Source organism: Pygocentrus nattereri, chromosome 19, assembly GCF_015220715.1.
Source record: "Pygocentrus nattereri isolate fPygNat1 chromosome 19, fPygNat1.pri, whole genome shotgun sequence".
Lineage (NCBI taxonomy): Eukaryota > Metazoa > Chordata > Actinopteri > Characiformes > Serrasalmidae > Pygocentrus > Pygocentrus nattereri.
The window spans coordinates 30,683,441-30,709,690 of record NC_051229.1 but is presented as its reverse complement, the minus strand read 5'-3'; the positions used below and the strand labels follow the sequence as shown (position 1 = coordinate 30,709,690).

General features: G+C 38.7%; 2 protein-coding genes across 5 annotated transcripts in view; both read right to left on the bottom strand.

Annotated features, from left to right (window-relative positions):
- lyn (LYN proto-oncogene, Src family tyrosine kinase) overlaps positions 1-21,067 on the bottom strand; it is a 33,920-nt gene extending 12,853 nt beyond the window's left edge. Inside the window, exons 1-8 of one of the 2 annotated variants that reach the window (XM_017705991.2) lie at positions 20,944-21,067; positions 6,244-6,380; positions 4,469-4,523; positions 4,270-4,375; positions 2,015-2,113; positions 1,810-1,913; positions 851-1,000; positions 464-616 (exon numbers count right to left, since the gene is read on the bottom strand). In XM_017705991.2, coding sequence (XP_017561480.1) covers positions 464-616; positions 851-1,000; positions 1,810-1,913; positions 2,015-2,113; positions 4,270-4,375; positions 4,469-4,523; positions 6,244-6,375 — 799 coding nt within the window. In that variant the 5' untranslated portion in view covers positions 6,376-6,380; positions 20,944-21,067. The remainder of the gene's footprint in view (positions 1-463; positions 617-850; positions 1,001-1,809; positions 1,914-2,014; positions 2,114-4,269; positions 4,376-4,468; positions 4,524-6,243; positions 6,381-20,943) is intronic. The other variant, XM_017705992.2, reaches the window with a different exon arrangement.
- Positions 21,068-24,220: 3,153 nt separating this feature from the next.
- tgs1 (trimethylguanosine synthase 1) overlaps positions 24,221-26,250 on the bottom strand; it is a 38,835-nt gene continuing 36,805 nt past the window's right edge. For all 3 annotated transcript variants that reach the window (XM_017705987.2, XM_017705990.2, XM_017705988.2), the window contains one exon: positions 24,221-24,486. In XM_017705987.2, the coding sequence (XP_017561476.2) occupies positions 24,373-24,486 (114 nt within the window). In that variant the 3' untranslated portion in view covers positions 24,221-24,372. The remainder of the gene's footprint in view (positions 24,487-26,250) is intronic.

The following is a 26,250-nucleotide window of genomic DNA, read 5'->3' as shown; positions in this document are numbered from 1 at the left end:
CCACATAGAGAAATAAACCCCAAACTGTCTTGGATTGGCAATATCATCACTGTCATACGAAAAGAAGCTTGTATAGATATACTATGAGAAAACAAGCTGCTCCTTAAACTGTGGGAACATTTTATGAAGAACAGATCAAAAGAGATGTTGAAAAGTAGGCCTGAAACCTAGAAGGAAACATTTGTAATTTTTCTTAATATTCCTAACTTTGATGGAAGTTAATGGTTCCATTCAGGTTTATTGAACATGATGGAGAAACATAAATTATAATACCATTTTCATATTGGATTTATGTATTTAAATTGAATGGAAAATTGACATGTAATTAATATACATAGTTTTTAACTTTTGGGCTTACATATTTGTTTGAGTGCATGGTGTGAAGGTTTTGATGGTCAGGGTGAATACAAAGAACATTTATTGTATTTTTTCATGCTGTGGTGGTCTATCTTCCTCCACTTACCCATCCACACCTCTCCGAACTGCCCTGCTCCAAGCTTCTTCACCATCTTGATGGACTCTTTGGAAATCTCCCAGGCGTCTTTGTCCCACGGCTTCTGGGCTTTAGGCTTCTCACAGGGCCTTTCTAGTTTACGGCACAATCCATCTGCTTGCTCTGTGTGGAAAAACACGAAATGCACGTCCAAAAAAACATTGAGATAACTAATTAACTAAAGAAAGGGAAGTGACCGACCAAAGCAGTTAACATGGTACTCAAACACTGCAGACGTGCCAGAATGAAAAGAAAGAAAATTGGTGTGATTAGTGAAAGGGAGAGTAGTAAGAATGAAAAGTGTGCAATAAAGACCACTTGACTTGAGAAGTGCTCCAGTGGAACAATGGAACTCACTGTGGTAATGATGTATCATTTTGATGATGTCAGGGAACGTGATTTTGGGGGAAATGTAGTAGCCGCCGTTGTCCAGGCTGCGGATCTTATAATGCTTTACAACATCTGAACCTTGTGGACCCACATCCCGGATGGACAGTGAGTAACTTCCTGTAGAACACAATCAGAAGAGCCTTATCAGAGGTGTCGAAATAAACACTGATAAAGGAGCTATTTGTCTCTATTGAAAGATTATCGTAATGAAAATGTGTGATTAACAAGAGGGCTACTTTAAGCCCAACACTAGAAAAGTCAGTCAAAGAACTTCCCTCAACTTCCCCAACTTCATGTCTGCGATGGTTATATAACTTTTGAAACTAAATGTCTGAACAGCTCTGGTCAAATGAGTTAACACTTCCTCAACGAAGAACCCAAATATGACATTTTTGATGATTTAGAATGTGCCATTACTTTTGCACAAGCCACATTCTAAATTTTGCTTTTAACCATATGTTAAAATCAGCAAATATACAGTAACTGTGCAGAAGTGTTTTTTGCTGTAGAGGATGTGCACGTATTATCACTTAGAAAATCAATGTCATTTAACAAGTGGCACCCAAACTTTTGCATATGTCTATATGCAAAATATTCCACAATATTTTATCCCCCCAAAAAAGAGAAATATATGCTATAAAACTAAATACATATAAAGATAAAATACAAAAAATAGACATCATAATATATTTTATTTTTAAAAAAACTATAATAAAAACTATATATAAAAAACTTTTATGGAATTTTTCCAAAATGAAATATTATAATTTTGTTGTAAAATGAAAATACAGCAGATAAAACAAAGATCATACACTTTATTGTAAATTGTATTTGAAAAAAATAAACTTCGGTAAAATATTGTAAAATGAATTTAAAGTGAAATATTATGCAATTTAATTGCAAAATAAAAAAGGATCTCCATAAACCTTTGGATGTTTCACTCTCTCGTATGAGGTAGGAGCCTGGTTTGTTAGCAGGCGCCAACAGCTGTCTCTCTGCATCTTTCCTTGTGATGTCCTTGAAGAACCACCTGCAAAGAAACACAAAGGAATGTAGCTCTTTTGTGAAACACACCAGAGGAGAACACTCGGAAACCCGGGAAAACACTGGATGCTGTTCTATGGCACTTACACCTCCGTCTCCATGGTGTCAACCTGGGCCACGTAATTGGAGGGGATGAACCCTTCTTTGCGTGTGGTCAGAGACTTGGCCTTCCACCACTCTCCATGCCTGCCAAACACACATCAGCATTAGTCGATGGCCATAAAATTCCAATAAAGAAAACAAGCTAATAAAAATACAATGATGCATCATGATGCACTGATCTGATCATAGTAATAATATTCAATGAAATATGTGCTTTACCAAGATTAAATTCTCAGGCTATATTCAAATGAAAATGCAAAAAAACAGCTTGGTGTGATTTTTTTAGGTTTGTATTCCATTAGTGTACAAACAGACAGTATAATGCAATATAATATCGCTGCTGTCGGAACAAAATCCCATATCTCTATATTGTTGTTTTTCCATGTTTTACATAGTTTGAAAATGCCTGTTGCCTTTTACATTGTGTGTAAATTTCATGGAGAGTAGACCAAAATAAATGGTCCAAAATGACTCGGAAAAATATCTGGTTCCACTATCTATCTAAATTAAAAGTAAAGTATATGTTTTGCTTCTCCTGTAAAGTTACTATTTTGGAGATGCAAGGTTTTCTTCCATCAACAGCTATCTGCATCTTGTTGTAGGCTCACATCCTACATTTTGTCTTGAATTGTAATTTTTCCCCAAAAGCCCACTTATAATGTTTGTTTGGTTTTATGCACTTAAAAGTCACAATTTCTTTTTACATGAAAATTTTCAAATTTCTCTTTATTCCTCAGAATTAAACAGGCTGTTTTGTTCCTGTGCTGATGTACAGACCTATGCAAAAAGTTTGAACACCATACCAGTTTCCATATATGGATGGTGCGGACTGAACTGTATGTTTTGAAAAGATGACAGTATTTACATACTGCATCAAACTATTTTATTTCAGAAAAGCAAAGAAAATGAGGTTTTCCATGATATGGGTCCACATAAAATTGGCATTACACTGAACTGTTGGTGTGTATATTTTCAACATCTTCTCCTATTGGAACACAATGAACAACCAAATAGTGATTTCAATAGTCAAATACTGGGACTTTGAACTAGTTATCTAAGTACTTGAGTAAATAGTGCACATCCCTCGTAAAAAGTTTCACCTGTTTGAATATTCAGTGCATTCTTCCTTCTCATTCATAGCAAAATTAGTGATGCATCAATACCAATTTTCATTACTAATACATGCTTTTAAGTACTTGCCAATACCGATGCCATGCTGAGTATCCTACTTAGGATTCAGTAACTGTTAGTGTTAATGAGTGCAAAGTACCAAACCAGTTAAATCATTAAATTCTAGTTGATTCTGAACGACATGCGTTAGCCAGCAACGTTACATAACATTAGTTAACTTGAATCGAGTAGCGCTGCAGTAGAGATAAGTGAGTTTTGTTCCACGTCTGTACTGTAATAAAGTACATTTCATAGTTTTGATCCCCACTCTCTGTAGCACAAAGACAGCAGGAATCACATCCGAGGTAAAGGCAACTCAGGAAATTAACTGGAGTTTTACATCTTATTGGAGTTTTATATTAACAAAGCCTATGATTTATATACTTACTGACCTGATACATGAAAGCAGACTGAAACTTGCTTGAAAAGCTGCTTCACTCAAAACATCAAAAACGCTGATAAACTGTGAGACAGCAGCTCAGCTAACTTGTGCCACACTGTGCACTGAAACTAAAAGCGGACAGTGATGTATGTGATAGGAGCCTATATCACAAAGATCATTAAAAAAAAACCTTTGTATTAACATTCACACTTTGCAATTCTATTCAGTCAGAATAAAGTTGTGATTTAGGAACTTTGTTAACAGACGTCTCCGCTTTGTTAGCTGATGCAATTGTTAGTCCACCCACTTTGGAAAAGCTGTTGTGACTGTGTTTAAAGTGACCAACAATTTTGTGTTTGACCACAAAAAATTAAAAACACTTTGCTGTGCAATCAGACCTTCCTTGACTGCCAGACTGGGTCTTTGTTTATTAGCACAGCAGCAAACTAGGCCAGGCTAATGTCAGATGGAATCAGGCAGTGTCAGAAAGTTTATATTGGTGCATCTTTCTCAAGCACAAGTAAATGAGTATCGAGTCAATGCCTGATACCTGTATCAGTATTGATGCATCCTTCACCAAAATAATCAAATTAAATGAATCTTATTAAAAGAGATTTTATGACACTAAACACTCTTAGTAGAAAATATTAGTAGAAAAGAAGATTAAACAGTGTAGATGGACACTTACTCTTCAAGGACCTTCAGCTTTTCCCCTTTTTTAAATCCCAGATCGTCTGGGTGAATGGCTTCATACGGATAGAGAGCAATGACTATTTTTCCCTGCTCATTTTGCTCTGCGGAAGACAAGAAAACAGTGCTTTATTCCCTGTGAGCGGGACATCAAAGGGTTGTGAAGAGAAATTACAGGCACTGTAATCACGCCAAACCTTCCATTTTTTGAAACATCTGACCAGGTAGGAGTCCTGGAGGAAGAGAATTATTCTGCAATTGAAAAGCCAGACGTTAAACTTAGCACAACGGAAGGTACTTCTGTGTACTGATAACAGAGAGAATAAGCGTGTAATGATGCATATATTTCCAGCTTTGATTTCTGATACTTAAAATGTCTTGATTCTGAAGAGCTATGATTTTATACTACAGATCGGTTTGATTCAGATTTGACTCAGGTTTGTGCACACCAGCCCTAAAATGACCCCAATAATCACAATCCCGTAAAATTTATGACCAATTTCAGAAAAAAGAATCGAGCATGACTGAGTACTAGAGCTTCAATCGTCAAAAGTTCTGTCTGATCCAACCACTGACCTGACCTGACACAACTACACAACCACAACATCATATGTTAATTCTGACCCCAAGCTGAGCCCTACAAAATTGTGCCTGAGCTCGACTGGACACAGCGCTGCAATTTTTCCAACAAAACAGAGTTCTGTCCGAAACTGAGCCTAAGTGTAGAATAAACCCTGACAGTGCTGGTAAGCGTGTAGTGACAATAATAGATGTCATTAGAGCCTGGATAAACATAATATACACAAGTCTAAAACAATAAAATGATCAGAGTTTAGATTCTGTCTGAACAAATTTATTTGTAAAATAATGCTTTCAAACAGCAAAAATTGCTTACTGTATACTGTTCGGTGCTGATATAGTGAGATGTTAGCTTCATTTGTTTAATAGTAAAACTCTGCATACAGAACATATCATACATGTCACTGTGCAAAAAACAAAACAACAAATTTGCATCTATTTATTTCTTTCTGTTTTTTATTTAAATCAGACTGAGCCATAAAACTGACCCAATAAAAACTAAAAGCTGCTCAGTGGTGACGACAGTTTGGGAATTTAGTGTAAGGAGCTGGAGAACGAACTGCCGGCTGAGCAGCGAGTGGGCGGAGCTCGTTACTCTGACGTAGCAACAAGCTGCTTGTTAAGGAGCTATAATTAGGAGGAAGGAACTGAACATTAAAACATATTAAACGCCGCGTTCACGGCCAGTTTATTCATTTCTTACTGTATTTATTTAACTGTTGTATTAAAGCAGTAGAACACTCGAGGAGTGAGTTATCGCTACAACATCACAGCTGTGATTTCGCAATAACACACTCCCTCTCGTGTTCTACTGCCTAAGGATACACAAAATTCTAAACACACTGAACATATTAAAATACTTTTGGCCAAATCAAACGTCTTTTGGTCATTAAACAGTATTTTTCTGAACTGATTTGTTTTCTTTTGATTCTGGTGCTCGGTGCTCAGTGGGTTTACCCCAGAATGCCAGAACAGAAAAAAACTATGTAAAGCAGTTAAAGTAGTGAAGATCCAAGTATCTAGAAAAAGTAAAGTAAAAGTAGGGGCCTACAGCATAAGCCCCTCCCCCTTCCCACCCACTTTACTCTGATAGGTGCCTAGTTTTGATCAGTGTCAGTGGTTTCCATGGAAGCAGATGAAAGCTCAGGGACCCAGTTATGAATTTCCTCAGACCAATTCAAAATGTTTGTGTACTGTACTGGAATCATTACAGTAAAGTAATATCTACTGAATCTTATTTACAATATGATTATATCCATGTCTTTTCACGTGCACTACTGATCTACAGACAGTACAATCAGGTCTCTGGCTAAAAAAGAAATGGTCCTCTACAAGTGCTACTAATCACATGAGAAGACTTTGTGTGCTTCCCCCCATCTGACTCGCTACTTACTATAGTGTGTGGTTTAGGGGAGGTTGGATCTCTCACATATACCGTTTTGTCAGCACGTGGAGACTCGCGCCTCTTTACGTCGAACACACCTCCGTTCTGGTCTTCGCCAAGCTTGGATTTTTTACAACCCATGATTTCTGTTAGAGACACACACACACACACACACACACACACACCAAAGCATGTTAATGTTTGGATGTCCAAATGTTCATAAAAACGCTGTAATTCAATACAGATTAATTTTCTCTCAAAGTCAGTGAGAAAAGCTGAGAAAATGTTAAAAGCATAGATTCTAAATGATCAATACCCACAACATTTATGTTTATAAGTAGAAGAGGACCTGCTTTATTATGACTTGAGTACAGTCTACATCAGGGGTCTTTAATTAAAATTAAAGGTCCAGTTAGAGAAAATTTCCTCCAGCAAAGGTCTGGAACATCATGTCTAACTCACATCATGATTCATTGCCATATACTGTAAACTGAAGTAGCTTAGTAGTTATATCAACATCTTATACAGTCAGCAACTGAACGTTTCATCAAATAAAGTACAATCCAGTGATATTTCAACAATATGTAGTCAGTTTTCTTTTTTTAGAGCATGTCATGTAAGATAATCTGACTCACTTTCTTCTATGACTGCTATTACTCGCCTTGTGTGTGGGTCACTCACTCGAGTCTCAGTGCTCATGATTGGCTGAGCAGCGTCACGTGTGATATTTACAACAAATGCGATTGGTCAGTGAGTCTCTCGGGCTGCTAAAGCCGCTGTAAAGGCTAAAAATGATACGGCAATTAAAATAGGACCACCCCGTCCAAATTAAACAGCTCTCCATAGTTTATCAGTTATAGGTTCAGGTCCACATAGGATGGCGTCTAGGTCCGGACTCGGACCGCGGTCCACCTATTAGTGACATCTGGTCTCCATCATTTACATTTCTGTCATGAAAGAAGCAGAAGAGATCTGGAGTGACGACTCAAAGCTAGACAGAATGCAAATGTCACAGTCATTCTGTTACACAATTCAGTGTCTACCTTACTGTATAATAGATGCTTATCTTGCATTTAAATTGGAAATTTCCCACATTTAAAAAAAAAATGCATAATTGCATAAAATCTGCATAAGATGTAAACAAAGTCATTCTTAGAGGTGAAAATGCGCCGTGGTGGTGATAGAGACCAGACCTTTACGGAAGTTACTGAGAAAGTTATTGCATGAAATGGCTATTGATATGCTGTCTGATACCTTAGACATTGTTTTCAATCATTTTAAGATAAGGGTTTCAAGTACATTCATGGTGGAGAGGTACTGGTAGGGTGCTATAAGACAAAATAGTCCCCAAAGAATATGTACTTTTCAGATTTAGTGCTATTTATTCATCATCAGCATCACATATAAAAACTCAGATATACTCAATACTCAAATATATAGTAAATAAAATGACTATGTTTGTGTTGTGTGGTGGTTGGTTAGTGTAGAGTTTAACACCTCTGCCTTCTACACTGTAGACTGGGGTTCAATCCCCACCTGGGTAAGCACCCTACACTATACCAATAAGAGTCCTTGGGCAAGACTCCTAACACCACCTTCGCCTACCTGTGTAAAAAGATCAAACTGTAAGTCGCTCTGGATAAGAGCGTCAGCCAAATGCCATAAACGTAAATGTTGTAGACATTGCGACGCCTGGTACTCATCACCAGCTGTTAGGTCTCTGCAAACCCTCACTGACCTCAACAACTGAACCATGCTGAAATAATTGGTGGAACTATTATTGATACAGGGGCCATGGTTAGAAGTTCCCTCGCTAAAAATTGTGTTCCCTCACAAACTATATGCTCGTCAGACAGCAAGCAAACGTAGGACCAGAGGTGCCCAACGACATCGTCCACATTAGAGCTTTGTTTTTAGCATAGCTAACGTTAAGCACTGGCGTTTCCCCAGTCTGTGCTGAGTTTATTCAGCGATTATTCTGTACAGTCTCTGTAAATGTAGCTTTTACTGTACGAGGAAACTCGGTCTCAGTTTCAGTTTGAGTCACTAATAACAATTATGTTTGATTTTGAGAAGCGACACTATGTCTTTATATTTCAATCCAAGAGCAACTTAAAGTTCACATCTGAGCTTAAGCAAAGCACAGCATTTGCAGGCGAATGCAAACTGTAGCATTGTAATGCAAAAGCTTTAACTTTTTGTCACTAACTTTTAACTTTTAAAACATTAACGTTTTTTTTTTTTAAACCACAGCCCCTCAGGGACTCCTGTAGTATGACAATATTTATGGGTACTGTGATAAATTGCATCACAGTATGCTGTCTGAGCATATCATGGATATCGTCCGTATTTAAAAACGCAACTGCATGTTTGATTACAAATAGAGAGTAATCAGGCACAGTGAACTGGATTTGGTGCAGCATAGTGTGAAATGTTGAATACAGATCACTGGATTGACTGTTTTTGATAGCACTTTCACTATTTTGTCTATTATAGCCTCTTATTGACCAGGGTATATTTTGGTGTGTCCATCTGAATTTACATGAACAAATCGTAAGGCAAATTATTCAGCAATTAGATGAAATAAATGTACATTTTTAGCTATTTATTTATATTTATTTATATCCTAAATTCTCTCCTTAAATTATCAGAAAATGTTTTTTATGATCACACGTTTTATGAAGAACATGACCAAGTGCATTTTGGAACCACCGGTGGTCTCAAGGAGTTGAAGAGGTTATCATCATCTTAAGTTTCTGCCACATCGTCCAGCTCTAGGGGGAATTCTCCTTTACTTTACATTCAACTAAATATTCATTAAACTCACTCTAACCTCCAAAACCTAACCCTCACCCTGGTTCTAAAACTAACCTTCAACATCCATAGTGGGCTTTGGAAATAAGGCAGGACTTTGCTTTGTTATATTTAAATGTCATAGCAAAAGACAGTCATAAATGTGGGTTTCTAAAGGTTAAATATCCTGGTGCAGTTGTTGATGACAAGCTGTGTTTTGACCAAAACACAAGCAGGATTTATGAAAAGGGTGTGGAATTTCAGGTGCGCTCAAAGCTCAAAGTGGAATCCCACCACTATTTCAAAATTTCTGCATAATTAACTGAGTAAGATGTGAGCAAAGTCACTCAGAGTGGTTTGGTGTGAAATGCTCTGTTCTAGAGAAATTTGCAGACTAACTGAACGGTCCACAGTGGTGATGATGGGAACCAGACGTCTGATGCCAGGCATTTAACGCTTTTAAAAGCTCCCACACTGAAAGTTATTACATGAAATGGGTACAAATTCGCTGCTTAATGCCTGAAACACTTTCACAATCTTTAATCTAAATACTTTAATGGTGGAGGGATATATGTAGGGCATTGTAAGGCAAAATAGTCCTGAAAGAAAATGTGTGTTTCAACACTATTTTACCATCACCAATATTATATATAACAACTCAGAAGCCATGTGGTGGTTCACTGGTGGGTTTTCATAGTAAATAAAATGGCTATGTTGTGTTGTAGACAGTGCGAGCCCTGGTTCCCATCACCACCACTGTAAAGTACCCTCTGTACCCTCTACGAGGGACCGTTTCACATCAAACCTCTCTGAATGACTTTGTTAGCATCACAAGGATGGAATCCTTGAAAATCAGTGGAGATCCCCTTCAAGACTTTGTTTTGTAAGTTTATAATCAGGTTTGAAATGTACATTAATTAGCTGGAAACCAGAGGAATGAAAAGCTTTGAAATGCGTTGTCAAAACCAAACGCCTAATCAACGATCATCGTAGATCAGTTTGAGTGGGGCTGTTATAGACTTTCTACAATGTGGTCCAATAGATTTATAAGCTCCTTTATCTGCCACGCGATCTTGCTGTTAATTAATGTGGATACATCAAACATGTAACTGCTTCCTGTATTACAAGCAGTGGGGGACAGTAACTGAGTAAATGTAATTAGTTACTGTACTTAAGTATTTTTTGGTGTATCTGTACTGAAGTTTCTCCATTTCTGGGCGACTTTTTACTTTCACTCCACTACATTTCAGAGTCTAATATCCGACTTTTTCCTCCGCTACATTTTGAGAAATCTGTCGTTCCTTTTGGTTTCTGTGTGTATAAAAATGTAACATGTCAAAACTAAAGAAGCGCAAAGCCAGAGCACCAATCAGGGCCCAGCGGTCACTTTGTTTAGAGCTGGTTTGGACCTGTTGGTCATACCGACCCAGTGCAGCACACGGTTCAACGTCAGCGCAGCAGCGTAAAACTTTGGGAGAGTCTGTTCAACATAAATGATGAACTAACCTAACTTTGTGTAAATAGAGCACAATATAGAAATATGTCCACATATGCAGTCGAGACTGACGCGGCTTTTTTCTGAATTTCTACAAACACCATTTCATTTTATAGTAAATTAGTTTGGGCTGGTTTATGTTTCTGAACAGAGGCCTACAGATCAACATAGTAAAGGAGCTCATCTGTGATCCTGAGTTTAAAGCCAGTTTTTATTCAACTTAAACTTGGAACTAAGTTGTAAATAAATCTTAAACTGAAACTTTGCTTGTGTGTAAAAAGTGATTTCAGAGCCACTCGGTTCTCCCTGATGGAAACTGTTTACCTTCAGTGTTTTGTGCTTATGATCATTTTAATAGACGTCAGCGTCACTAATTAATGACGTTCTATTAAAAGGCTGGTTTACCAAGAGAGACGCTGGAGGACTTTCACCTGAAATGAGTTCATGAAGCCAGTCTGGTTATAAAAATTATAACAGGACCAGATCAGAGCCAGAATTACTCTTTTAGTACTTTTACTTTATACTTAAGTACATTTGAAGGTAAATACTTTAGTACTTTTACTCAGGTGGAGGTCTAAAGAGAGGAACTTCTACTTTTACTGTAGTACTATTTTACCTTGGGTGTCTCTACTTTAACTCAAGTACATGATTTGTGTTCTTCGTCCACCACTGATTACAAGTACTTTATATTGTGTGTTTTGCTAATTTTGTGTGTTTTTTGTGTGTAAAGCACATTGACCTGCCACTGGTATGAAAAGTACTCAGATATTATTGCTACACCTACTATTATCGTTATTTGACTCACACTGGCTCCTAATTGGTTCTGGTTTTATTCTAGTAAAACCCTTAAAATAGCGTAAAGTTTATATTTTGTGAATGTTTCTTAAAGAACCCATTTCAAGAAAATTTAAAGTTTCTTTTAAGTTTTCTTGGAATATGTAAACATTACCAGAGTTTTAGATGTTCCATTCACTCCTCACTCCATACAGGAGACATATGGAAACTATGCTGCAAAAATAGCCTGTTTTGAATAACCGTTCTGTGATGTCACAAAAAAACAAACAGACAAGGTATTTACATGGCCTGCAAAAGTTTAGCTCTACTTATGCTGGGGTGTTTTAGCCTGGACTGCTTTTTAAATAGAGAAAAAAATGGCAGCCAATCAGAGCAGAGGTCATTTGTATATATCAGTCTTAAAGGCACAGTAACAAAAGCAGCCTGTTTAAGCATTAGTGGTCAAGTGAGGTTGAATAACTTTTCAAATAAATTATAGCTACAAACAATTTGTGACAACACATAGCAACAATAAAAACAAGTAAATAATTGAATGATGGCGGGAACAGTCACGCTGAGGAGGTGGACGATGGCTTGGAAAGATCAAAGAAAGCAGTGAAAACTTCCTTGAAACTTTGTGTTGTTTAAACAATAAAACTGGTCAAAGGTAAAGAAAGATACACCCAGGCTGTGTTTATACTGCCTGCATTCTCCTTCCAGTAATACATTTACTGCCAAGTGACACCAAATCAGTGACGCCCTCAAAAGAATTTGCTACAACATACAAACATAGACAACATTTAAAAGCAACAAGCAACTGGAGTCTCTACTGCCTGGCAGTTATTGCATTTTTATTTATGTTTATATTTATATATTAGGGATATATTCCTTTAAGAACTATTAATAAAGCCCAAGAGCAAAGCTAAAAGGCCAATAATCAGCCCAAGCACTCATAAGGAAGTTCAGGCAGGTGAAAATGTAAAATTACAGAAAGCTGTAATAAAACTTTTTCAGCTGTAATTTTTTTTTTAAGGGGAAATCCACTAAAATACCACTCAAGGACAGACATGATGATCTTTAGGGGTCCTTCAAAGGGTCCATATCATATTCATATTGCAGTACAAACAGTCCACATAAGGAAACTAAGATGCAAAATTAACCCGTTTTTAATTCATTGCTTTTGTGATGTCACAAAAACCAATAGCTTTACATGGTTTACATGGTTACTATTCAGCGAACAGCAGTTTAGCTCCGCCCACTCATGCTTAAGTGATAAGGAGTGTTGCAGCCTGGACAATCGATTTAAATGACAGGTTTTTACATATGACAGTCTAAAAGAAACAGAAATAAAAATAGCCTGTTTAATTCAAAGGATGAAGAGAGGTTATAAATACTTTAGGATGAATGGGCGGGGCTAAACTGCTGTCACAAAAAAATTCATTTGCATACACCTTACCTATTCAGCCTATAGCAGTTTAGCCCCGCCCATTCATGCTGAAGTTACAAGGAGGGTTTAAACCTAGATTGCTTTTTGAATGAAGTTGGAAAAAAATCTTGCAAAAATAACTCACACCTGTTTTTGGATTATAAACCTGCACAAATAAGTGAATTATTGTGGTTGGTTAGTGTAGTGGGTAACATCTCTGCCTTCTACGCTGTAGACTGGGGTTCAATCCCCACCTTGGCAAAGACCCTACAACATACCAATAAGAGTCCTTGGGCAAGACTCCTAACACTACCTCTGCCTACCTGTGTAAAAATAATCAAATTGTAAGTCGCTCTGGATAAGAGCGTCAGCCAAATGCCGTAAATGTAATTAAGTTAGTTTCAAGCAAACAAAATACGTGAGGTAAAATGACAAACAAATGAATTATTTTAAGTACAAGACAATTTAAGCTGTACTGTGTTTAGGGGGAAAACCGCCAAAATGCTACTCAAGGAAACGTGATGGACAATCACTGCTTGCTCAACGCTGTGTTTGCCCATTAGTAGCCACTGCTTAATCAGTAACTTGATCAACCTTGCACATTCCAGAGAAGGTGACCTATTGTGTATAAATTCCCAACAACACAGATCTGGTGTCAAAGCTGAGCAATACACTTTAATTTTACATAAGTGAAACTGCCTTCTGGAGAAAATGGGAAACAAGTTTTTAGGTGTAGAAACTCATAAAAATTTAATATATTGTAAATAAATTATAGTGTGTCCAAGATTTTGGAATATGTCAATAATATATGTTAGTGTACCATAATTTCATTTGGGAATACACTTCATCACTCAGTGTTGGTACTTTAACTGACCAATACTTATCATGTTCTTTATAACTAAAGAAGACAGTACACTACACAACAAGAGGTTGTAAAAATAACCAACAAGCGTTTTGAGACCCATACAGCAAGCATATATCGGTCAGCCGGCTTCATAAGGTCGGCACCCCGCTGACTGTTTGCCACTGCTGGTCCGACCTCGGACCACCCAGATTACTGTCCTGCATACAAGCTCTAAGTAGTTTTTATTCATAATTCAACTAGATTTTAAATACACTTTTATTCATAAAATAAACTAATATTACCAACAACTGAGAGAGAAAAATTAATGACTAGGCCTGATGTAAAATGTTCATATAGAAAATGTTGCTGCTGACACTGACGACACATGTGCAAAGTATAACTAAAGAACGGAAGGAAGGAAAAACCAGTAAGCTGGATTGTGAGTGGAAAATGAGTGATGATAGGAATTTTGTCTAATACTCTGCTTAAATATCGGTGGACTGTCCAGAAAACACTAAGCAAAATACCAGTGGACCACCAGCTTTGCCATCCTCTTGCTATCAGGGGAGTGTTGAGAGTGGGCTACACTAAACAATGAACAGGCTGCAAGACGGGATCCGCTGCTATGTTGAGCTGTGCTATGTACCTTTGCTGTTTTAACAAATAGCAGGATGTCATACAGTGTCATAAACCACATAAACAAGCCTAGAGATTCATACATGAGATTATACTTAGATCTGGTTTGAGGCAAATGTGAGATGATAAACGTAGTTTGAATGATGCTAATTTGGGTGTAAGCTTCCATTACTTGTTAACTTCGTTAGCTTTGCAGCTCAAAGTGCAAAACTAAGAAGCACCAACTTCAGACGCCAAACAAGTCTTGCTTGTTTAATTCTTAGAACTTTGTTTGAATTATAAAAATTAAATGCTATAAAAAATGTGCCTGGACACTAATTTGAGTCTGAGACTAATTTAGCTGGCCACCCAGCATGGCCATGCTATATGACTAGCATACCAGCATCCAAAACACAACATATCGCTGTTTTCGGAAGAAAACCTCATATCTCCATTTTTCAGTTTTTGACATAATTTAAACACGCATTTAGTTCTTTACATTGTCTGTAAATTTCATGAAGAAAGAACCAAAAGAAATTACCCAAAATGGCTTGGAAAAAATTCTGGTTCCATTGACTTGCATTAAAAATTACATAAAGTAGCTTTTTTCCCTCTCCTGTAAAGTTGGAGATCCGAGATTGCAGATACAAGCGGCCGAAATGAGCTTTCTCCGCAGGGTCGCCGGGCTCTCCCTTAGAGATAGGGTGAGAAGACTGGCGATTCAGGAGAGGCTCGGAGTAGAGCCACTGCTCCTCCACGTTGAGAGATGCCAGTTGAGGTGGTTCAGGCATCTGGTAAGGATGGCCTCTGGACACCTCCCTAGGGAGGTGTTCCAGACATGTTCGACGGGGAGGAGACACTGGGGAAGACCCAGGACACGCCTCAGTATCCCGCCTGGAAGAGCTGGAGGAGGTGGTAGGGGAGAGGGAGGCCGGGACTTAGGCTGCTGCCCCCGCGACCCAGACTCGGACAAGCGGTTGAGGATGGATGGATGGATGGATGAGATCCGAGGTTTTGTTCCGACAACAGCGATATGCTGGTTTTGCTGGTCTATGCTGTTTTTTCTCTTGTACTGCAAGTGATGTAATGACATTTTCACCAAACTGGAACCACTGAATGAATCCACATTATTCCTATATCACTGTCAGCACTGGCAGAGCAAATACCTGCATCTCGAACAGGTGCTATAGTGCTTTCAATCCAGCTACAGCCGCAGCTGTTTTCACATTAGTAAATGTGGTCAAGGTGACCTAGTTCAGGCGGTGGTCTCTCCTAACCCAGAAGAGAATCTGTCAAGCCCAAAAAACTTTCACTTTTTCTACCTCTAGTGCACTTCTGCTCAAAAGCGTCACCTGCTTTGGTGAATGAACACTAGCAAGCCATAGATTGACGTGTGGATTGCACTACTTAATGTAACACAATGCATCCAGAGACACTAATTTATACGTTAGTCCCCTTAAAATAGAGGCTTAACATTCAGTTATTACTCTCCAGCTTAGATACACTTCTTCTTGTACAGGCAAACATAGTTTTGCTAATAAACTTATTATTGTTACAGTTTTTTCATGTGGTTTTTACTGCCCCAAGTCATACATCCAGACACATCTCATACGTTAGCTCCTTAAAATGTACCTTTATTCCCTTAATCTCTAAACAGATGCTCTTTTTCTCGTAGGCCTACATAGGTGTGATATGCAAATAAGCACATTAGCAAGGCTAACGTTTTCCTGGGACGTGCCCTGCTCCATGTAATTCATCCAGAGACACCTTCTAACATGTCAACATGCGCCTTAAACGGCAGGCTAGTTCCCTCATTAATCTCCTGCTTAGATGCAGTTTTGCTTGAGAGCTCTGGTTTTATTTTCATACTAAACTCATCAGCAAGGCTACATTTGGCTTGTGGTTTGCAAGTAACACATCCTGAGACAGCCTCTGATATGCTAACCACTTAAAATAAAAGGCTTGTTATTAGTTTGTTGCTTAAATTCTTATAGCTCAGAAATTTTTGTTAATTTTTTTTGCTAATAAACTCATTAGCAAGACTAATTTTATCATGTGTTATCAATGTATTACATCCATAAACACCCGCAAATACGTTCACCCCTTAAACCTCTGGCTATTTAGATTCAGATAATCTGCATCTTGAGTGCACTTTTTCTTGAAAGCTCTGCTGCTTGCTACTTTTGTAGCTAATAAACATATTGGCAAGGCTAGGCTTGTCTTGTGGTTTTGTAGAGCCCCCTGTAACACATCTACAGACACTTTTAAGCATGTTGCGCTGTGCTTTAGAGGCTTCCAGCACTTATTTAGGAAAACCTTCAGAAGCTTTAAGCAGGAGAAGCTTGTCCTGGTGCTGGACACAGCTGGGTGTTGCTGTATTTTTAGTCGTCTGCAGGAAACTGGTAGCAAGGCAGCATGGCCAGATTAGTGTTAGAGGCAGCATAAAGGCCACCGAAGCTGCGTACTTCCTCCTCTAGCCGGCCTGCGTGTGGCTTTCAGGCCTGACAGGAAGGACAGAGCGAAGTCGAGAGACAAGCGGCTCGGCCGCACTGAAACAAGCGGCCCGTGTCAATGCAGCAGCTGCTCAGGCTTCAGCCCACCGCTGGAGCTCTGAACCCACAAAGGGCCTGTGAGCGTGTGCTAATTAAGGTCATGATCAGCTTGCTCAGGTTTTGTTACTTTTTTGTGCACTTTCGGGACAAAAAGTGGTTCTACGAAGCGACACTGTGGAAGAACCACTGAGGAACCTTTTTTGGAGGACAGTTCTTTTAATAACAAGCCGCGTAACTGAAATATGGACGTCTGAAGAACCTTTTCGACATTTAAAGAAGTTTCTATACGAAAAGGTTTTTCTCCCAGTACTTCAGGTCCGGGAACCATAGAGGAACCTTTATTTTTAAAAGTGTAAATCTTGCAATCTTGCGTAAGTTTGGGCACCACTGGCGCAAAGGAAGTGAATCAATTCTGGAACAGGTTATCTGTTCATTGATAACACTATTCAAATGTAGAGACTGTTTTTGAAAAAAGGCTTTAAAGGGCAATTATATTCATTTTTTAACGTTCCTGCATAATTAAATCATTAAAATGCAAGTCATTCATGATGGGCTGATGTGACGTGTGCTGTTCACGCTTACAGAGAAACTTAAGGAGGCTGAGCGGTGGTCTTAGGAACCTGACAATCTTAAGAGTTTAACTCCTCTAAAAGCTTCATCACAGTGACATATTACACTAACTACTCATCAACACACTGCCTGAAGTCTGAGACATGGCTTTATGATAGTTTTAAAAAAGGTTTTTATGGCTGAAAGGTACATTTACTGTGTTCTAAGGCAAATTTACCACTAATTCACCACCATCAACATTACATATAAAAATCCACTGGCCATTTTAGATAGTAAAAACGGCCACATTTGAGCTGTAGACATTGTCACCCCTGCTTCCACCACCTATGAAGCATTTCATATTAAGCCACTACTTCGAACACCTTTTCCCACCATAAAATGGTTTGTAGAAACACTTACAGACCAGCTATAGCAAGGCAGGCTTGAAAATGGTCATGTAACGGTCACCTTAGTTCACATTTCCATTAAGTAAAAACTGAAGGAAATGGAAACAGAATGGGAAAAAGGAGTTAATGGTCAGGGCAGTCCATGAGTTTGGAAAACACCCTTCTAGCGGCACTGGAATTACTTCCTTTTCAGATAGTGTAACAATCCTTGGCCACTGACCCGTAGCCAGAAAATAGAAACTGCTAAGTCTAACGAAATGTGCCAGGTTGAAGACAAATATGAAAATGCAGCTGAGGCAGTCGATTGTTCCCTCTGCCAATCTGACTGTGATGAACTTCTACAGCTTCTATTAAGGATTGCTGTAAAAACACTGTACAGTACTATAGTCTAACATAAGCCACATAGACTTTCAGGTCCTGGATCGCCGTGATAGGTTTCCAGCATAAAACCACCTGATCAACTCAGAACATTAACTTCATACTGACCAGGGTATATTTTGGTTTGTCCATCTGAATTTACACGACCAAATCGTAAGGCAAATTTTTCAGTAACTGCATGAAATGAATGTAATTTTTTTTTTATTGATTTATTTGTAAAAGTTACCCTCAAATTAACAAAACATGCATTTTATGATCTACACATATCACTATATGCTTACAATTTACTGCTGAAAACCAAAAATCTCAGACGCTCTTTGTGTTATTTTATAAAAGTAATGTTTCCAGAGCAGATCACTGAAGAGACGCCGTCTGTTTATAGTTTAGAGCCCATATTTGATGAAAAACGGGTCGACTTTCAGTAGAAAAAAAAACTGAGTTCAGCTTCTATTTTAAGGGTTTAAAATGACATCACCGTCTATTAGACTGGAAAGAAGAGTTACAGCGTCATACGATGCCCAGCATCTGAATGGAGCTTATGAAACATGAAAGTTATGAAGAATATGACGAAGGCCGTTTTGGAACCACCCGTGGTCTCAAGGAGTTGAAGAGGTTAATATTACTAATAATAAAGTCTTCACTTCTATAGACATGCTACTGCCTAAAGTCCATCATCCAGACGGATGTAATCCTTTCTCCAGAATGTAAACCACAGAGTATCGAAACCTAAACTCCAACTTCACACTTATATATGTCTTATTTCACATACACAGTTGTTCCACCTCTCTAGCAGATTTGAGAGGATTTTTTGAGACCATCTTTTGTTCAAAGAACAACATGTTGGAAGATTTGTGTCAAGAACTTTTTAAAAGTTTAAGGAGCCTTTGGCATAATGTAAAGGCTCCATACAAGTGGAAGAACCGTCACACTATGTGGAGGTTTGGTCTACTTTAAGAAGGATCTTCACACGCTTACAACTGATCCTCGGGAATGACGGATGGTACATTTTTTTGCCCTACCCTGCAACAGGCAGGGCTCCAGGAAGAATGTGAAACGTCTTGGGGCTCCTGATTGGTGTGAGAACTACTGCTCTGTGGCATCACACACAGAACTCATTTTGCACCTTTATTTTTAGTAGGTTCTTTAAGCCACACTCAGTTCCTCAAACACTTTCCTCTGGGGCGTTGGAGAAGTGTGGGCTGAGAACTTTGGTCTTGAATGGAGATGCTTTCAAACAAATAAATATGGGCTGTCAATATATATAACATTAGTAATCACGTAAATCAGTCTATCAAATATTTAAAGGTTTAAAAAAAGAGACGCTGCATAAAACTGGGTGTGACCATTAGATTCTGTCTCCTAAAGACCAAAAAATATGCAAATCGACAACTAATCACTGTTAATTCATAGAGAGTTTAACAGTTGGTTTCTCACACTGAGCAATCGAGTTTAATCGAGTTTAATCGAGACAGCCCTAGGAAAACAGTAACTTAATGGGGTGCAACATCAGGAGATAAAGGTTATTGACTGTGGCTTCCCATCGTCCAGGTTCTCCTAAGACTGGGCATGAGATTCCACACTTACAGCACCTTTATGACCTCCGTCCTTCAGGCTACAATGAGTCTTAACCAGCAGGACAATGCTGGTCAAGCTGGTCAAGCTGACAAACTCATACAGGTACACTGCTGTAGCAGACCAGCACCATTCTACACAGCAGCCGTAACTCAGAAGTGCTCACCTGGGGTGTTTTAGACAAAACAGAAACGCAGCTAAGGTAGAAAATCTGACTCAAACTTAAAAAAAGAGAAAAGACAGGGACGGTCAGGGATTTAAGACAAATGTGAACTGGCTAGACTTCTCTGATAGGAAAAGTAGGTTAATCAAACCACAACAGAACAAGAGGCGACTGTGTTGCGTTACTAGCGATTTGTCGACTCTCAGCTTCTATTTTTTTAAACTGGAAATTGGTCAAATTTTTTTCTGGTGTTTTTTTTTGCTCTGCTCTTTCTTTATAGTCCGTTTTTCAGCTGTAAAGTTTTGTACTAGTCCCTATCAGAGATTTTTCTTTCATCGAATTTCACGCTATCTTTCTCACATACAGAGGAGATTCTGAGATACTGAGAGAGATATTGAGAGAGAGAGAGAGAGAGAGAGAGAGCGAGAGCGAGAGAGCGAGAGAGAGATTCACAGAAAAGAGTAAGAGAAAGAGAGAGAGTCACAGAAAAGAGTAATAGAGAGAGAGTCACAGAAAAGAGTAATAGAGAGAGAGAGAGAGAGAGAGAGAGAGAGAGAGAGAGAGCGAGAGAGAGCGAGAGAGAGATTCACAGAAAATAGTAAGAGAAAGAGAGAGTCACAGAAAAGAGTAATAGAGAGAGAGTCACAGAAAAGAGTAATAGAGAGAGAGAGAGAGAGAGAGCGAGAGAGAGATTCACAGAAAAGAGTAAGAGAGAGAGAGAGTCACAGAAAAGAGTAATAGAGAGAGAGTCACAGAAAAGAGTAATAGAGAGAGAGTCACAGAAAAGATTAACAGAGAGAGAGAGAGAGTCACAGAAAAGATTAATAGAGAGAGAGAGAGAGAGAGATTCACAGAAAAGAGTAAGAGAGAGAGAGAGTCACAGAAAAGAGTGATAGAGTCACAGAAAAGATTAACAGAGAGAGAGAGAGTCATTGAAAAGAGTAATAGAGAGACAAAGAGAGAGAGAGTCATTGAAAAGAGTAATAGACAGAGAAAGAGAGAGAGTCACAGAAAAGAGTAATAGAGAGACAAAGAGAGAGAGAGTCACAGAAAAGAGTAATAGAGAGACAAAGAGAGAGAGAGTCACAGAAAAGAGTAATAGAGAGACAGAGAGAGAGAGTACCTTAAAAAACCGACTTACCTGTGAAGAAAGTAGCCGTTTACGAGTCCTGACGCATTTAAACGGCAGAGTTTAAGCGGGTTTGTTGAGTTTGGGAGCTGCTGCTTTTCCCCTCGTCGCGGCTCATTGAAGTGGACTGGCAGAAAGAGGAACCAACTGAACCTGCTGCAACTTCCTGCTGCTCCTCACCCTGGATTTGCATACAGAAAGCTCGAAGTGACATTAGCAGCAGTTTACGATGGAGGGATTATATTTCACCACGACATGTTAGCAGTCATACCATAATGATCCTTCAGCATACAGAAATCTGATATGTGGACATAAATGGACACATATCATATCACTCTGTCATTAAGAGTCAGGCGTGTATTGTAAATGATATGTGTATATATATATATATATATATATATATATATATATATATATATATATATATATATATATATATATATATGTTGAAATATCAAACAATGGTCATGTATACACAATATATGGATCATAAATATGCCTAATATTGTGGCGGCTGCAACTTGCTCTGGTCCGCGGGGCGTGGTCTGCAGAGCTGGGCCCCGCCCCCTCAGCTGAAGCTATGTTAGATGTCTTTGGATGTTAAAGTTGTTGTCCTTGGTTTAAAGTGTGGTTATGTGTTGTTGTGTTATTCTGAGCGGGGGAGCCAGTTCAGTTGGTAAGTGTCGATCATGAGTTTGTTACTTGTTAATTACTAGTAATAAATATAGTGAGAGTCCATATTTGATTTAAAGCATCGCCATCCAAGACCTCATCCCAGTTACTTCTCCAACACTACGTGAAAGGGGTTGAAGACATAGATGGTTTTGCTTTCTAATGGAAAGTTTTCAGTGGTGGACGAAGTACGCAAATCATGTACTTGAGTTAAGGGAGGGATACTCGAGGTAAAATATTACTGCAGTAAAAGTAGAAGTTCCTCCCTTTAGACCTCCACTTGAGTAAAAGTACTAAAGTATTTACCTTCAAATGTACTTAAGTATCAAAAGTAAACGTACTAAAAGATTAGTTAATTGAATGCAAATTAGTTCCAAAACCCTGTATCTCCATTTTTATCGTTTTTCAGTTTTTGACATAGTTTGAAAATACCTGTTGTCCTTTACATTGTATGTAATTTTCACGATGAACCGACCAAAAGTAATGGCCCAAAACGACTTGGAAAAATATCTGGTTCCATTGACTTCCATTAAAAGTACAACATGTTTTTTTCTTCTACTGTGAAGTTACTGTTTTGGAGATACAAGTTTTTGTTCTGACAGCAGCAAAATGTATCTAATATGCTAATATATCATATTTGAAATCTTAACATTGCCATATATTACATTTCCATATGGGCTGGATCAAATGTAGTGCTATCATCCTGCATATACTGTAGGCTCATTTCAAAGGCATCAAAAGCCTTCCCTCTACTGCTGGAACTTAGACGTCATAACACACAGTTCAAACCAGCAGGTGTCTAATATACGGATCCAGAAATATCCAGACACCCCTTATAATCAACACAGGGTGTATAATTCACATAGAAAAGCCTTGCCAGTACAACAGAATGAGTATTCATGCCCACCCATACAGAAATCTGAGGTATGGCAATATGCACACACACATCTTCTAAGCCACTTCTCCTTCTGGGAGAAGCCTATCCCAGCCTATCCCAGCGGTCATTGTGCGGAAGGCAGGATACACTCTGGACAAGTCACCAGCCTATTGCAAGGCAGACAGAGAGACACATTCACTCACACCATGTATGGCAATAAATAGATTTCAAATATATTACATTAGCATATATGGATTTACCTTGTGTCCAACTTACATTTGCCACACACGGACATACGTGACATACATGGCGACTTTGAAAGTGGCTATTGTCAGACATGAGACACACATTTCAGACATATATCAACATCATCAAACATACACATGTGATATATACATAATATATGCTAGAAAACATTAATATATGGATGGTGTATATTACTCATATATTCTGACTTTGTTACATAAGGATTTAAAGCATCTTCTTTGTTGCTAAATAACTCTGCAGATGTTGTAAATAAGGGCGGCACGGTGGCGCGTGGGTAGCACTGTCGCCTCACAGCGAGGAGGGTTCGATTCCCCGGCGGGGTGACCAGGGTCCTCTCTGTGTGGAGTTTGCATGTTCTCCACGTGTCTGCTTGGGTTTCCTCCGGGTTCTCCGATTTCCTCCCACAGTCCAAAGACATGCAGTCAGGCCAAATGGACATGCTACATTGCCCCTAGGTGTGAGTGTGTGTGTGATTGTGTATGTCTGCCTATCTGCCCTGCGATAGACTGGCGACCTGTCCAGGGTGTATCCTGCCTTTCGCCCAATGACTGCTGGGATATGCTCCAGCATCCCCCCCCGTGACCCTGAGGGAGAAGCGGCTTAGAAAATAAAAAAACGAATGTTGTAAGTAAACATGTAAACAAAAATATGGCTCCCAAACACATTTCAATAATTTAATATTCAAAAGCAAAAAGATAATAGTTATAATAGTAACAATAACACTGGGATGCAGTTAACCATATATCAGATATACACCGATCAGGCGTAACTGTACGACCACCTCCTTGTTTCCACACTCATTGTCTATTTTATCAGCTCTAGTTACTGTATACACTATATTGCCAAAGTATTCAGTCACCCATCCAAATAATTGAATTCAGGTGTTCCAGTCACTTCCATGACCACAGGTGTATAAAGCCGAGCCCCTAGGCCTGCAGACAGCTTCTACAGACATTAGTGAAAGAATGGGTCGCTCTCAGGAGCTCAGTGAATTCCAGTGTGGTACCGTGATCGGACGCCACCTGTGCAGTCCAGTCGTGAAATTTCCTTGTGGAAAGCCTTCCCAGAAGAGCTGAAGCTGTTATAGCTGCAAAGGGTGGGCCGACATCATATTAAACCATATGGATTAAGAATGGGATGTCACTCAAGTTCATATGCGTGTGAAGGCAGACGAATTAATACTTTTGGCAATATAGTGTAGGTGCACTTTGTAGTTCTACAGTTACAGACTGTAGCCCATCTGTTTCACTGATGCTTTGTTACCCTCTTCTTCAGTGGTCAGGACCCCCATGAACCCTCACAGAGCAGGCACTATTTGGGAGGTGGGTCATTCTCAGCACTACAGTAACAACGATGTGGTGGTGGCGTGTTAGTGTGTGCTACACTGGTCTGAGTGGATCAGACAGAGCATTCCCCTTTAAACATTTGCCAATTATTTTGCTGACCACATGAACAAACATCACACAAAAGAGATTTAATGACAAACTTTTATTTAACAAACAAAACACATATAAACACTGTGTTATGAAATGACCAACTATAAAACAATCAAGCACTATAAAACACACAGAGACTGTACAGTACAGTGCAATACAAGAAAATTTAGACAGCATTTAAAAACAAAACTAAGAATCAGCCTTTACCAAACTGCCAAAGTATGCAGTTATGGTTTTTAGCTTATTATTGAGAAAATTCTGCTCCACTTCCACTTTACCACCAGGACCGGCGAGGGACGCAATCTATAGAAAGAAGACACACAGAGAGAGAGAGAATCTGATATGAGAAACTGCAGACACTGATTTACTTAAACTACTCAAACTAATGCTGGAGCTGGATTTTAATAGCAAGTGGTTATATAATGTATTAACCTGTATTACCGTCAGACCATAAAACTACACACGCTGCAGATTCATACCGGATTAAAATCGCTCCACATTTATTACAGTCAGACTGTAAAACTACACACACTGCAGATTCACACTGGATTAAAATCGCTCCACAATTATTACCGTCAGACTGTAAAACTACACACTGCAGATTCATACCGGATTAAAATCGCTCCACATTCATTACCACCAGACTGTAAAACTACACGTGCTGCAGATTCATACCGGATTAAAATCGCTCCGCATTTATTACCGTCAGACTGTAAAACTACACACTGCTGATTCATACTGGATTAAAATCACTCCACAATTATTACCGTCAGACTGTAAAACTACACACTGCAGATTCATACTGGATTAAAATGGTGGAAGTGCTTTTGCCTTTTACGCTGTAGACTGGAGTTTAATCCCCCACCAGGGCAAGCACCCTACACTATACCAGTAAGAGTCCTTGGGCAAGACTCCTAACACCACCTTGGCCTACCTGTGCAAAATAATCAAACGGTAAGTCACTCTAGATAAGATCGTCTGCTAAATGCCATAAAAAAAATGTCAATATAAACTGCATCATTTTGTCTTTTGGTAAACTTTGAAAATGGGTCCCACAGACCTGAACACCACACAAGGGTTAAGAATACGTCATGAAACTGACATAGAATCTATCTCAGGATCTTTCGAAACGAGGCCCAATGAACTGGTTATAGAGAGGAACTAAGGGATTTTAGTTCTGTTTAGTTTTCTGTAAATATTAATAACTCTTTAATGTTCGCTTGCTCTTACAGCTTTTACTGAGAGGAAACACAAAAGTGGTTCATTAGAGACGGAACCTTGACCAAGCTTCAGCACTGTGGCCAAACACCTCTGCTGCCTTTGCTCTGTATTGTGGTTTTACTGAAAGCAGCTGCTGTCTGTGGCTCAGTTTAAGCTACATGCTGTTAGTGGAGGCCTAAAACACACCACAATGTTCCAAAACAATTAAAGATATACTCAAGCATTTCTAAGCTTAATGTCCATCTACCATACTTGTAGCACAGAGCCAAAAACCTGACAAAAATATATATCAACACTTTTCTGTGTATTAACGAAGAACTGACAACCTGTTTACTCAAGACGCACTCATAATAGAAGCCAATGGGCAGAATCTGAAATCTGTCAGAAAATGCTTATTTTCATGAATTCCTGAGTTAAGATACATTTCCAGAGCACAGGTTTGGCTTGATCATCACAGATACGAGAAAGCCTTTGAAAAAAAAAAGTTAAAGTACTTTAAACAATGTTGCTACAGTGTTGAAAGGCTGGATGGGGCCTCAGTCACCAATATCTAACCAAGTTTTTTCTTAAAGCAGTTCTTGAGAAAGGTCCTAAGAAAATTCTACGTTAGATTCATGATGTGATGTGTTATTATATGATGATAAGAACAAGAAAACACAGGTGAAGATTAGAAACTTTGTGAAAACTTCCTAAGTGGCTTTTAAGAAGAAATTTCTTCTTACGAATGGTTGGCCAATGAGCCCCATGGTTTTTCAGCTTCAATACAAAGTCATTATATGCTTGATTCACAGAATTCACCAAATGCCTGGTAGCTTCAATGCTTAAACCAGATTCTAAAAAAGAAAT